This window comes from Rhineura floridana, chromosome 7 (assembly GCF_030035675.1).
Source record: "Rhineura floridana isolate rRhiFlo1 chromosome 7, rRhiFlo1.hap2, whole genome shotgun sequence".
Lineage (NCBI taxonomy): Eukaryota > Metazoa > Chordata > Lepidosauria > Squamata > Rhineuridae > Rhineura > Rhineura floridana.
Genome location: NC_084486.1, coordinates 113,107,752 through 113,122,495, shown reverse-complemented (window position 1 = coordinate 113,122,495; position 14,744 = coordinate 113,107,752). Strand labels below are relative to the sequence as shown.

Sequence of the window (14,744 nt, the reverse complement as noted above, 5' to 3'; positions counted from 1 at the left end):
CCGAGACAAACACAAGGTCAAGAGCATGTCAGGCCCAGGATGCGACTCAGGAACCAGACCAGAGGTTGTAGTTAATTCGTGTTTTATTAGAGTAATGTCCAACAAAGACTGCGCTTTCTCATGAAGCAATACAGGGATACAGGTCCTGCGACATTGGGAGAAAGTTGACAGAGCAAGGGGCTGCTTCCCGCCTGTTCTTTAAGAAGGGGCTAAACGGGCACGCAACCTTTCGCTCCTCCTTAACTCCCCCTCAGGTACTGCCCGCCTTCCCCCCCTTCTCTCCTGTCTTTTCAACCGTCTGCGTGTGCGTGGTGAGGGGGGAGGCATCACCTCCTCCTCTTCTGAAGTGTCCGATTCCCCTATAGGTGATAAAGGAGGAGCTGAGGGTAAACCATCTCTCCGCCTTTCTGCTGTGATCAGCCCTCCCTCTTGCTCTGACCTGCGGAGAAGGGAGGGCCTGGGAATGTCTGGGGGGGATTCTAAAACTTCAAGGCTCTCAGGCTCCCCGTTGCTAGGCGACCCTATCTCTGGCATGTCCTCTGTTTCGGCTTCGCTCCACAGAGGGTAAGTTCCTCCCTCCTCACTCTGCCAGCCATTTGAATCCTCTTCTGACAACCCCCCAGGAGCCCAGCTCATCCTCCTGACAGAGCATGACCGGCTACATGGGTGGGCCCAAAATTACTAAGGTGCAGTTCCCAGGAAGTCATGGTTTCCATGAAATCCCGAGGAGCTCCTATGAGAGCTGCCTCGGCATGCAGGTTAAAGTCCCCCAAAACCAAAAGGTTGGGGGAGAGAACCCGCACGCCCGAGACAACCTCGAGCACCTCGGTCAAGGAGGCAGCTGTGCAGCGGGATGGGCGGTACACAAGCAGGATCCCTAAACTGCCCTTAGGGCCCAACCTCCAGCACATGCAGTCAACAAACTTGGTCTCATGGAGAGGGAGTCTGGCAAAACTCAAGGACCCCCGGTATATGACTGCCACTCCCCCTCCCCGCCTACCAATCCTCGGCAGCTGCGCGTACTGGAAACCGGCTGGACACATGGCCTCAAGCACAGGAGCTGAGGCCTCATCCAGCCAGGTTTCCGTAATACACATTAGGTCTGCGTTCTCATCCACGATCATGTCGTGGATGAGCGATGTTTTCTGTACCACAGTATTAAGAATCTGCCTACACATACTGGGTTGTTTTCAATGTAGTTCTAAGGCAATCAGTGTATCAGCGCAAGGCTGATACATTAGGCAAAGACATTAGGCAAAGAAAATTATCTCCCCCTGTCCTCCCCCTAAATCTGTTCTGAAGGTTCCCAACACTCCAGAACAGATCTGAGGACAATGCAGGGCATGTGGGGGGACAGGGCTGTGGAGTTAGAGTCGGAAGCAATTTTGGGTGGAATCGGAGTCGGTAGAAATGTACCGACTCCGACTCCAGCCTCAAAATAAAAACTTTTATAGGAATTTAGGAAAGGTTTCTTGTTCAGAAATTTTAATCAAATAAATATATTTTATGTTCTATCAATCTAGCCTGATGATTCACGTGGTGGTGATGAAATGCCTTGTGCTACCATTTTACTACAGTAAATTTGTTATTACTAGTTAATATACACTTGCCATTTATGAAGGAGTCAGACAGTAGAAAAATAGAGGTGTTGAAGGTTTGGCGTACCGACTCCACAGCCCTGTGGGGGGATGGAGGAACCCCATCGCGTTTGCATTAACTCTAGCACTAGCAGAAAACCGCCCACTATGTCTACAATAACTAAGCATTACAGGCTCTAAATACTAGCCAATATAGTAATACTTTATTACATCTAAAAGATGTAATACTAGTACTATTGCAACACTAAAGCTTTTGCATTTCAGACAATTCGTACATGAAGAATGCATTTTTGGTCTGGTTTTATTATTTTGCAACTATCTGTAAGTGCTAAACAATTTCAAAGATATTTGAAAGACATCAGGGAATCTGAAAACTAGTAATTTCGCTAATGGCTACTAGCATCACCTCTTCTTCAAGGTTTTTATGCAAATCTGCCACTCTTTAAAGAGAGACAAGGAGATATTGGGGTATACCAGATTCTACCCAACTCCTACCGATGCAACTCATAACTAATGCAAGCAGTATCATTCATATGCCTTCAACATCTAACATTTAACAACTGTATACCCACTCAACTTATTTTCATGAAGTGCCCAATATACTTGCACAGGCTGTACATAAATCTTCTATTTTATTTTCCCTTTTTTTCCTTTCCTAGACTGCTTCCTCTGGTATCTTGAAATGCATTCCAAATGCACTCCCACCCTACTCCTTTGATTGGCTTGAGCCCCACATAAGGGAATGACTAACTGCCACAAGAAAAGTCATCAAGCCTGATGCTCAGACAGTTGGCTCAGGGAGGTCTTTTTTTTTTTAATACAGAGAGCCTCACAATGAAAAAAAAAAGGAGCACACCTAAAATAGTTTCTCCCCCCAATTAATTTCCACTAAAAAAAAAAAAAAGATATTGCGTCTCCAAATACTTTGGGAAACATCTGTTGAAGTTATTTCAAAATCCTCTATTACCGTTTAAATTCTTTAATGCACGTTCAGCATCTCTCCTATTCATGAATGCAACAAATCCACAATTCCTCTCTCTTGCTCTTTCTTCATCCGTTCTTGGCCACATAATTTTGACACTTGCTAGAGGCCCAAAGCGTCCAAATTCTTGACATAACATCTCTTCATTCATCTATAGGAAATGGGAAGAAACCAGAATGAACTATAAGTATTTCGTTTCAACTTGATGCAAGACGAAAACAGTTGAAGGACTGTGTATTACAAAAGTATTATGATGCCATGAATAAGCCTGAGACACATTGAAGGCTCATTCTCATAGCACCAAGCCATGGTTTGGAACCAGCCGTAAGACATACAAGTCTACTGTAGCTAGCAATATCTTTAACTTGCAACAGATTGACTTCCTTGTCTATTGACATAGCATGCGGCAATTTATCCCTCAACTTAACCCAAGAAATAGAAATGGATGGTGAAAAGGCTGCACATATATGCTGGTCCAAAAGCCTGGGCTGTGTGGGGAAAAAGAGTTGGCCACTCTTCCCCAGACATAGCAGGAAGAAGGAATTAAGGAGAGGGAGAAGAGGAAGAGAATGAATCCACAAGGGAAAGGTTAATCTCAAAGCAGAGAGAATTACAGGAAAGGTATCAACAGGGCGTGGAAGTGGGGAAAAGGGGCTATGGTTTTTATGCATGACACAGGAATGCTGGCTATTTAGCTCCACCAATGTCTTATTAAGTGGGAGAGTGGAGAACAAAGAGGTTCTTGTGAAGCTCCTCAGTCATGTTGTTATAGTATGTGCCATATTTTTCATTATGAAGGACAGGAGCAGGTATTTGTAGCAATTTTTTGCAAAAATTCAACAAATAAATGGCGGTTAATTGCAGCAGGTGGGGCTGGAACTAGGAGGCCTGGACCCAAATCTCTACTCAACCAATAACATTTGTACATTCAGACATGGGAACATATGTAAAGGTAACACAGATAGGACTGGTCCAAACCTCAACTACTGTAATTGTTACCTGGGGATTAATGTTTCCTAGGTACAAATTTGTTGTACTTGGATCTCCTACATCATGTGATCCTGGAGCATAGTCATCCAATACTAAAAACAGAGAAAACAAGATGTAATCTGAAGTGTACATTTGACATTAACGAAATATCTTAATTAAATAGTTATGAAACTATATTACCACCCGAAGATCTGTTTCTTCTTGAAGGTGCATCCACTAAGGGAAAGAAAGGATGCCTATTTAGTCCAAAGTTTTTGTAGAATTAAAACACCACAATAAAATATGACTACTTACTGGAACGGCGCTGGCCATCAGAATCTGATTGAGGTGGCTCAAAACGACTTAATCTACCTTTGGTTTTATGTCTTTCATCACGCTCTTCTTGAATTCTATAGAAGATATTTTATAAAAGTGATAACGGGCTGCAATCCTAACGGCAATAGTTAAGTAGGCTTTTTTAAACATACACACACACTTAAGCATTTGTATTTTACTATTAAAAATTCTTAAAACTGAATGTCTCACAGGACAATTGCTCAACCATCATGATGTCAAGTTCAGCCCTAGAGAAGGTCTATTTCAAACAAGTATAACTTCCCTATTTCTTCTCATTAAAAACAGAATCAAACTATAAAATATTCTGACATTACAAATGCAATATAAATATGTGGGTTTGGACCTTAAGTTAAGGAAGTTCACAAAAGGAAAGATTCCCATCCCCTTCTCCAGCCAGCAGCAACCCCAAAAGGCTCTCCAGAGTGTTGGGGGGTCCTGAGCAGCGTGGGATGGGGCAGGAAACTTTCCTCCTGTGAATTTCCTTAAGCTAACTTATCCTAGGACTCAAATCATTGTGATTATATTTGTATTAGCATGTCTTACAGTACAATCCTCAGCAAGTTTAGTCAGAATTAAATCCTAGGACTTACCCATAAGAGTTACCTCCTGATAAGCATGCTTAGTTTCATAATAAAAAGGTCTATTTTCAGGTGCCACACTTCAAAACTAAAAACTAGCTATGTTTCACATCCACTGCTTAGGTCTAGGTTTAATTAACAAAAAAACTATACAAACTTGAACGGCAATCAGGATTCCTGAAAAGGTGAAAATTTCATCCTAGCCACTTATGAGAAGATGAGGGGAAGCAGAAGACTGCTAATAATTAATCCTTGACTCCAGCTCACCCCCAAGGTGGCTTCATCAGTGTTGTATGACAGTCACACCACCTGTGGCTGCATTATGATGAATGACATCAGCTCACTTTCTTTTACAAATTTCACCATTATGGGACACAAGTGGGTTGAACAGATTTGGCTTCTGCTGCATTTTTTACTGATCCACCACCCGAAGTCCCAGTTCCTACTCTGAGTGATCCAAAAGCTCCATACTGTCCATGCACAGCAGGGTGCTCTTTATAATTCCTGCTGGATTTTGGCTGGATGCAGGGCTAGATATGCAATCAGAATGTAGAACACTTCCTCGACTAGCATGTAATGTTAGATCCAACTCTAGTACAGACATCTTTAAGATCACCAAATCAGGTGTATTCAACTAAACAGTTCCACTTGCACAAGCACTTCTTGATGCACGAAAGTTTGTGTAGCAATTTCTCAGTCCCTCAAAAATATCTTCATTGAGGCCCAATACAATCTAAGCTATAACTCCTGGACATTCAATCCTTAGCCCCTAGCTTTGGAATTAGATACTTTCGTATATTTTTAATGTCATTTTAGCAGCTGTTGTAAAACCTCAAGCTACTTCTATAAACTACCTAGTTAAGGTAAACTTAGGTTTCCATTTAAGGGGAGAAACTTCCCCCCTCAAGCTACAGTGGTTTGGATCCGGACTAAGTTAATTGACTTAGATCTCACTAAAATCAATTAAGCTAGTAGAAAGCAATGGAACCTGTTACAATAGGAATTGAATTCAAGAGCCTGGATCCAACAATTATACGAACAATTCAAATTTCATAGGGGGTGTTTTTGTTCCCTTGATGTATAGCAGCCTTCCCCAACCTGGTGCTCTCCAGATGTTTTGGACTACAACTTCCATCAATCCCAGCCAGTGCAGTCAATAAGGAATTATGAGATTTGTAGCCCACAGCATAGGAAGGGCACCAGGCTGGGGAAGTCTGATGAAATCTATGCTTTCAAAACATTGGGTGGTATTCAATGTTAGTCCTACTCAGAGTAGACACACTGAAGTTAACAGACATGACTAACTTAGGCCCACTAACTGCAGTGGGTCTACTCCCCGTAGGACTTAGTTGAATATTACCCTAAACTTTTGTTTTCATTAAGTATTTTATAATTTACTTCAACACTGTCTTTGTATTATTGCTATTTTATTGTACTATATTTATATTATTATTGTTAACCGCCCTGAGCACCATTTGGCAGAAAGGCGGAATAATTTTTTTATTAATAAATAATAAAATAAAACATTACAGTGCAAGTGACTGATAGCAGCCCTATTTCACAATTAATTACACTGCAGTTGTTACTTATTAACAGAAAAACCTTTTAAGATGCAAGGAAATAGTAATTTCACGTTACGCCAATTTTATTATATATTCTGCATTCTCTACACTGTGTAACGCCTTAAGAAACTCTCTCTGCTGGCATTTTTTTCCATCTTATTAAATCAAATGAAAACAGCATATACGCATAAGAGAAATAAACACAAAAACACAAAAGAGAACATATAGCTACATATTTATTTTTCTCCTTAAAGAGGAACCAGGATTTTTCAGAACACTCAACATGCTTTTTATCTTCTCTAATTCATAAATATTCTGTTTACATTTTCTGCAACTTTCCAAATCTTACATAGAAGGGATTATAGGACTACAGCCATTCCTGGCCATTAATTGTTTTGTTAGTTTTGTAAGACAACATCATATTAAAACAATACACTAACAGGTTATCATTAATTAACAATCTGATCTCTGTTAATCATCAATTTAGGACAAATTCTGCACACACACTAAAAGTCTGCTTCTGATAGATAGTATCCATCTTCAATAGTTATCTATATCTTAAACTAAAGGGAATCGCTTACTGTTTTAGTTCTTCTTTAAAAAGCTCCAAATTGCTCTTTTTCTTTTCTTTCTCCCCCTTCTTCAAAGGCTAAAAGCACAAGTTGAATAATAGGAACACACAATGACTATTTCATAATGCAAATACTAACACATTAGCTTATCTAAATTATAGAATATCTTTATTTTTATCTCATTTATGAATCACTTTCTATGAAGCATCACAGTTTCAAAATAAAATACTCAAAAATAATAAAATACTTATATAAAACAGTTGAATACATAAAAACAATTACATACATACAAACAACACAATTACATAGATAAGAACAATTTCAAACCCAATACAGATACGGTCTGGTATTTAGAATATACCATCCTAGAATAAGTTAGAATATGTTACAAGAACATGTAACAAGAACAACTAATAGCCCAACCCCATACACCATTGCACCAGAATGAAAGTTCCTACAATGAGATTTTAAAACCAGTATCAATGCATATTCCACACCTGAGGACTGGAAAGTGACCAATGTAATGCCAATCTTTAAAAAGGGATCGGGGGGATCCCAGAAATTACAGGACAGTTAGCTTAACATCTGTCCCAGGAAAACAGGTAGAAAATACTGTTAAAGATAAAATAACCAAGCACATAAAAGAGCGACCTCCGCTCAAACAGAACCAGCAGTCCTGTCTCACTATTCTAGAGTGTGAGTGTCAACAAGCATATAGAGGTGACCCAGTTGACATCATGTACTTGAGACTTTCAAAAGGTTTTTGAGAAGGTACCTCACCAAAGACTCCTGAGTAAGCTTCGCAGCCATTGAATAAGAGGAGGGGTCCTCTTGTGGATCAGGAATTGGTTAAGTAGCAGGAAGTAGAGAGTAGAAATAAATGGACAGTTCTCCCAATGGAGGGATTTAGAAAGTGGAGTCCTACAAGGATCTGTGTTGAGACCTGTGCTTTCTAACATGTTCATAAATGATCTAGTTAGGGGTGAGCTGTGAAGTGGCCAAGTTTGCTAATGATACCAAATTGTTCAGGGTTGTTAAAACAAAAAGGGATTGTGAAGAGCTCCAAAAGGACCTCTCTGCAGTGAATATGCAGTAAAATGGCAAATGTAATTCAATGTAAACAAGTGTAAAGTTACGTATATTGGAGCAAATCATCTTAATTTCACATATACGCTGATGGGGTCTGAACTGGCGGTGACTGACCAAGAATGAGGCCTTGGGGTTACAGCAGACAGCTAGATAAAAATGTTGATCCGGTGTGCAGTGGCTGTGAAAAAGGCAAATTCCATACTAAGGATCATTAGAAAAGGGATTGAGAATAAAACTGATATTGTAATTCCATTATATAAATCTATGGTGTAGCCACATTTGGAATACTGGGTACAGAGTTCTGGTTGCCTCACCTCAAAAAGGGTATTTTAGAGTTGGAAAAGGTTCAGAAAAGGGCAATTAAAATGATCATGGGGATGGAGAGACTCCTCTATGAAAGAAAGTTGTAACATTTGGGGCTTTTTAGTTAACAAAAAAGGTGAGTAAGAGCTGACATGATAGAACAGTATAAAATTATGCATGGCATGGAGAAAGTGAATATAGAAAAAACATTCTCCCTCTCTCATAATACTCGTGGACATCCAATGAAGCTGAATACTGGAAGTTTCAGGATAGACAAAAGAGTACTTCTTCACATAGTGCATAGTTAAACTATGGAATTCACTCCCACAAGAGGCAGTGATGGCCACAAACTTGGATGGATTTAAAAGAGGATTAGACCAATGCATGGAGGAAAAAGCTATCAATGGCTACTAGCCATGGTGGTTATGCTCTGCCTCCATAGGTGGAGGCAGTATGTTTCCAAGTATCAGTTGCTGGAAACCACAGGAGGGGAGAATGCTTTTCACTCAAGCCCTGCTTGTGCGTTTCCCATAGGCATCTGGTTGGCCACTGTAAGAACGGGATGCTGGATCCAGCAGGCTCTTCTTCTGTTCTTTAAGTGCAATTAATATGATCAGTGCCAATGCTCAAAAATGAACCACCAAAAGGACGCAAAGTTGGTCCTTCCCTCCCACCACATCAGAGGATAGACGCAAACAATAGGCAGGTCATCCCAACCCACAGTATTGCAACAAATAAAATAGAAATGCAATCATAGTCACACTTATTCAGTGTCAGTGGATCTTACTTCAATACTGAAATGGCTTACTATTCAACACTGAGAGATGCCCCACTTTATTTATTTATTTAATTTATATTCTGTCCTTCCTCCCAGTAGGAGTCCAGGGCGGCAAGGCCATTATGCCTAGAGCTATTTCAGGTAAAGAGACGGTGAAAAGGAGGGCAGCATTGCCACCAGTCACTTGCACCCCATCTTAAGACCTGCAGAGCAGCCCTGGGATATCCCCAAGTTTCCAACAGTAGCATTATCTTATGCTGGCTAGTGACTAACAAGATGCCTTTTATTGTGTTTGCACAGAAGGGGGGAAACATACTATTTTTCCAACTAGCATTTTATAACATTTTTTCCCTTATCGATGAATTTCTTTATTGAAACTAATACAATAATGCACATCCTTCTAGAATAGGGTTGCCAGGTTCAGGGCCTGAGACTGATGCTGTATCTTTAGGAGAAGAGAAAGTCAGCCAAGTGCAGGTGTTCTTGCAACCCTGTCATGGGAAAAACCACAAAGTGGAATTCTCCCTTCCCCTTACACAACGTTTAAAGATACAGAAGACTTCTTGATTGCCAGGCCCAGTCTCCAAGAGGTCTTCTGTATCTTTAAAAGTTGTGCCGGGGGAAGGGAGAATTCCACTTTGTGGTTTTTCCCATTACAGGGTTGCAAGAACACCTGCACTTGGCTGACTTTCTCTTCTCCTAAAGATACAGCATCAGTCTCAGGCCCTGAACCTGGCAACCCTATTCTAGAAATATTTCTTAAATCAAAGGCCACACAATAGCTTCAAAGTAAGAGAAGCTTTTAATGTTCTTTTACCTTTTTTATATTTTAAATTTTGTATTCTGCATGCTTTTAGAATTCTAAGTTGCTTTGACGGATTTTGCATAGTGAGGGGCAAATAAATGAAATAAATAATAACAACAATTTCACATTTCATAAGTAAAACTAAACCATGGATTGGTGCTACAAGAATTTCCTTATTGTTCTTTCTTTTTTATTCTATAATTTTTGTCTAAATCACTTTATAAGGTTCATCTGAAAAGCATAAATAAAAAATATTAATTAATTATTTTGGTTAAGAAAAAGAGATAGCAACTAAGATTTCTGCAATTATCTAAACCTACCGGCTTTTTGGTGTCTATTATTAGAAGTGAAGGAGGCCTCTCATTAGAGGATGACTGATTTTGCTGATTTTTTTGATCTGCAAATCTTGATGAAGGTTTGTAGATTTTTCCTCGCTTTTCATCAGTTTCATGTTCTTCTGAAAGACAGTCTGATAGTTACTGAAATGTCTATTTGATTTCATTAGCAATGCGACATTTGATTCCTCCCCTTTAAACAGAGCATGCCATCCTGCAGTACCACAAATGCACCCCTTTTCAAAGAAAGGTTGCTAGACTGCATGTGAATCTGAGTACTGCTGTCCAAAACTCAAGCCCAAAGCCAACTTGAGCACCTAAATAACCTAGATGCGTGGTTATTTAGGACTCCTGCGTTTCTTCATTGGAAGAGACCATGTCAGTAATCATTCTTAGTCTAAAGCTGTAGACATTAACAGAGCAATCCTAATGAGGGGGTGGAAACAGAGATCTACCACCACATCCAAAGCCCTGCCAGCTCAATTGCCAAAGTGGAAGTGGGTGGGCGAGTTTTGTTTTTTTGCTATTCTAGCTCTAGATCTGCATAGCTGATAAGCCCAATGTCCTTGAGGAATTCACAGGGCTTTTCATCTAATACATCCAAAATCATCAACACCCTACCCCCAAAACATCCCATTTTGGGGCTTTCTGTCTGCTAGCGCAAAACTGAGATCTCTACCATGGGACAACACCCACCACCACTGGTACTCCTCTCCACCAGTGGAGGCGAACAGAAAGGCAACTACAAACTATCCTAACACGTACACCCTTTTGACAATTGCACTCAAAGTTATCAATTAGGTTAGGTGCCAGGAAGAGCAATACTATTATATTCAATTTAAATGAGGCATATAAATAAATTCTATACATGTAACAACATTATGAACAGTACACTTTCATCATAAAGTGATCTAACTAGCTTGCATGTAAGAAAGCATCCAACAAAGTCACCCTGTTAACACAAGGATTTCCACCTACACAAAAGGAGTTTCTCTCCCTGTGTGTCCCTGCACCTCCCAAAATCTGTTCTTTGGCTCACCCAACCTTCTGGAGCAGATGGGGGGGGCATGGGAGCGGGTAGGGAGAGGAAGAGAAAGCTCCATTGTGCAGACTGAAGACTTTGTACTAACGGGATAACTTCATTGGATACAACCCTAGGTTAACAGTACAACAGCACCTTCACAAATATCTACAAATGCACCTATATAAAAATAGGAAGGTGGTACCTAACTGATGTTCCTCTGCTGACAGAAGGCAGTTTGATCCAGCAAAGCCTTCTATCTGCAGACAAGGAGATATCTGGATATTCCCCCTCCCCTCTGCAGTCCCTCACACTCCCCTCAAATCTGCTCTGGAGGTTTGGGGGTGCTTTGAAACAGTGTGGGAGGAGGTGTAGGGGCTCCAGGAATGAGGGGGAGTCATTGAAGATTGCCTTGATCCCTGTTCCATTCCATCAGCAGAGAATAACCCAAACATTTTAAGTAAAATAAAAAAGTAATCTACATATTACTAAGAAATAATAGAAATAAGTATTGCTAAGAATTAATTCTAAGGAAGCTGAAAGTATTTATTTTTTATGTAGCATTGTAGCAAGTCTTACCTTTAGATGCATTAACAATGCCTCCTCTGACAAATGTCTTCACCTTATTGCCATCACTTCCTTCAAAAGCGGCGAGGAACTCTTCATAAATTTCTGCAGCTGCTTTCTCATCCTCCTACGCTCACCAAAATGTTAAGCAAGTTACTAAGCCTGAGACATTTTCTCATGGATTATATTCATTTTTGTTCTCATCCTAAACTGCACTATAAAACAATGATGTGGGGTAGAACTTCTCCTATTATATTTTTCTCCATAGGAGGAAAAAAAATCTAAAAATAAACTATATCATAAATCTAAGTATTATTGGCAGGGATCCTAAATTGCTTTTCCTTTAGTTCAAAGGAGGTGATTTCTATCAAGACCCTCCTCCATCTGCAGACCCCCACAACATATCCTACAGCACTATCTTACACTCAATGGGGCCTAAATTTCCTGTCTGGAGTCCATCTGTTGGTTTAGAGAAAAGGCTGCATACACAGTTTTAAAGCATATGGTAGCAAATCTTAACAAGATACAATTCAAAAAGAGTACAGCAAAGGAGACTAAACTAAACTAAAAAGGTTAGTATTATCCAAATAAAAAATTTTGGTTATATCAGCAATCTGGGACAAACAGCAATAAGTAGAAATCAACATCTGAATAAATACAATAGTTTCTTGAAGACCATTACCTTCTTTTTCAATTCTTCCTGTTCCTTCTTACTTAAAGTTCTCTTGGCAGCACTCATCTTGCCAATACTGAATGCTTTAAGCTTGCTTTCTAAAAGTGGCTGCAAGAGAGAAAAATATTAACTGGTTCTTAAGAATGGGATTTTAAAACGTATTCATACCATCTGAAGCAACATTTTTTTCGATAGATGTAAAAATTACGGTTTACTTAAAATCAATTATTTACTTAGAAATAAACAAGCTACGTGTGTACATACAAAGCAAGGTCACTCTTTAAGTATTCTAATACGAAAGAATCCAAACACTTATCAAAAAAGCTTCAGTCATATATTTTTAAAAAGAAAGAATTTGACACGCCTTCTGGCATGTACAGAGTACCATATGACGGAAATTATTTCTTTATTATATTCATTATAAGCAGCCCTGGGAATTCTATAAAGGCAATTTATAGTGAACCCAAGATATCTCAAAGAGTGCCTCCTTCCATATGAATCTCCCATGTTAAAACTGCTCAGGAAAGCTATTTGCCTTCAAAGCAAGATCTGATGGGACACAAGAATCTGCCTTGCTTAGAGTTTTTGCCGCAACTATAAGTACCTAGTGGGTGGGTGAGAACGCCATTTATTTTTTAAGGCAAGTTAAAACGTGGGTCCAAGCAGGAAATTTTATGAGTGTGTAGACGGATGGATGCTTTTTTTAAAAAGTGCTTTGCATTTCCCATTGCCATCATTTTATATGTGCATGCTACATAATTTGTTAATATTTATAATTATAGCCACTTTTTATTCCTTTCGGGAGTAGCCAGTCATTTTAAGGATTGTTTTTTATTGCTTTTAAATATTTTTACGTTGCTAAACAACATCCTGATGTTTTATAAACACTTTTATAAATAAATACAATTAAGCTGTTGGTCAGTGAGGCATGCTGTGGGACTCACAGACAGGGTTTTTAGCAGAGAGAGTGAAACCTGAAGCAGAAGGGTTAAGCTGGAAGAACAGAGTGCCAACATGCAACATAAGCAACATAAGCTAGATAAACAAACAGCTTATCTAGACATCAATGCATTAGACAGCTAGACAATGATGCATTAGATGCAATTTTTGCATAGAAGTTCCGAATAAGCAGCCCAATCCTTGTGATTGTTAACCCTTGAAGTGTCTGAGGAAGGATCATGCATTTGTGCTTAGATGTTCTATTAAAGTTTCAATTAATATGTTGCTGCACAAAGGGCACATAAGCAGGACTGTCGCACCACACCTGCTGGATGAAGCAAGCGTGTGCAGTTTTTCTCCAACACTGTGAAGCATGACCCAGTTGAAGCCATGTCTGAAATGCTGCTCCATTTCAATCACTGACAAATCCTATCATTTCCTTAAACTTTGATCTGGTTCTCACAGACATGGTAAACCTATGTTTTAGCTGCACCATTTCAGATTGCAGGTGAGGACCAACTACATGAAAAAATTTCCTCCACGCAAAAACTTAAATGTCAAGGAGAAAGCTATTCTACAACTATTCCCACAGGTTGTAGCATGAAGCCCAGACACAGACTTATTACTTCAATTATAATTAGGCCTCCAAAAGGCACTGAAAACTACAATGCTCACCATCCAAAGAAATTTTGTGACACAAAATTAAGGAAAGACCTAATATACCCTATTATGCAGTCTTTTCCAAGCCGTTCTTTTGAGTCCCTTTTGATTGTTTTATTTGAGGGTTCAGATAAGGCAATTACTGAGCAAGTGGCAAAATTCCTGAACTTGGCCATCCAGACTAGACCCTCTATGATTGTCAATGGTAATCAAATAATTTGAGTTGTTTATATAACCCAGTTTGTTGATTGTTGTACCCTGTGTTACTATGTAGTCTTATTTTATAACTCCCAGTATTATGCTTTGTATTTGTGGTCAGTTGACTGTAAGATTGATGATGATGAACAAAATTAAGTTCAGCATAAAATATATTGTGATGAAGCTTAGCAGAAGAAAATACACTACACATACAAAAAAGTTTTTTAAAAGATGGCTGAGTCATAGCCCCTTGCTTTTCCAATTTCAGACCCAAGTCAAGGATTATTGGGCCTTGAACAATAACTCACAATAACTCTTTCTTTTCAGTGGCAATCACCTGGACCACTGAACCATCTGCACTTCAGTTCTGGACTCAACTGCACTATCCCCATTCACCTTTTCACACACACTCCCAGCTGTAATCTCCCACTGCCAGCTGAAAGGCAGGTGAGCTGCTACAATGCTGAAGAGGGGAAATTCCTTGTACCCCATCCCCATCTACTATTAAAAACTGACATTCTGGGATAAAGCAGATAAACAAATCCTGTAATGTCTTTAACTTCCCTTCTATACCAGCAGCTAGAGCTCCTTTCAGGGAGGTATACCTCACTCCAAGCCACTCCCCCAGTAAGCTCCTAGCAGGGAAATTAGTTATAAGGGAGGAACAGGAGCCAGGGTGGTGTAGTGTTTAGAGCATCGGACTGGGATGTGGGAGACCAAGGTTCAAATCCCCGCTTGGCTATGAAGCTCACTGGGTG

General features: G+C 39.7%; 1 protein-coding gene across 4 annotated transcripts in view; it reads right to left on the bottom strand.

Moving 5' to 3' along the window:
* U2SURP (U2 snRNP associated SURP domain containing) overlaps positions 1-14,744 on the bottom strand; it is a 73,413-nt gene that overhangs the window by 50,680 nt on the left and 7,989 nt on the right. Inside the window, exons 3-10 of one of the 4 annotated variants that reach the window (XM_061636937.1) lie at positions 12,199-12,297; positions 11,529-11,643; positions 9,914-10,050; positions 6,628-6,695; positions 3,865-3,959; positions 3,751-3,786; positions 3,580-3,662; positions 2,566-2,731 (exon numbers count right to left, since the gene is read on the bottom strand). In XM_061636937.1, coding sequence (XP_061492921.1) covers positions 2,566-2,731; positions 3,580-3,662; positions 3,751-3,786; positions 3,865-3,959; positions 6,628-6,695; positions 9,914-10,050; positions 11,529-11,643; positions 12,199-12,297 — 799 coding nt within the window. The remainder of the gene's footprint in view (positions 1-2,565; positions 2,732-3,579; positions 3,663-3,750; positions 3,787-3,864; positions 3,960-6,627; positions 6,696-9,913; positions 10,051-11,528; positions 11,644-12,198; positions 12,298-14,744) is intronic. The other 3 variants (XM_061636938.1, XM_061636940.1, XM_061636939.1) reach the window with 3 other exon arrangements.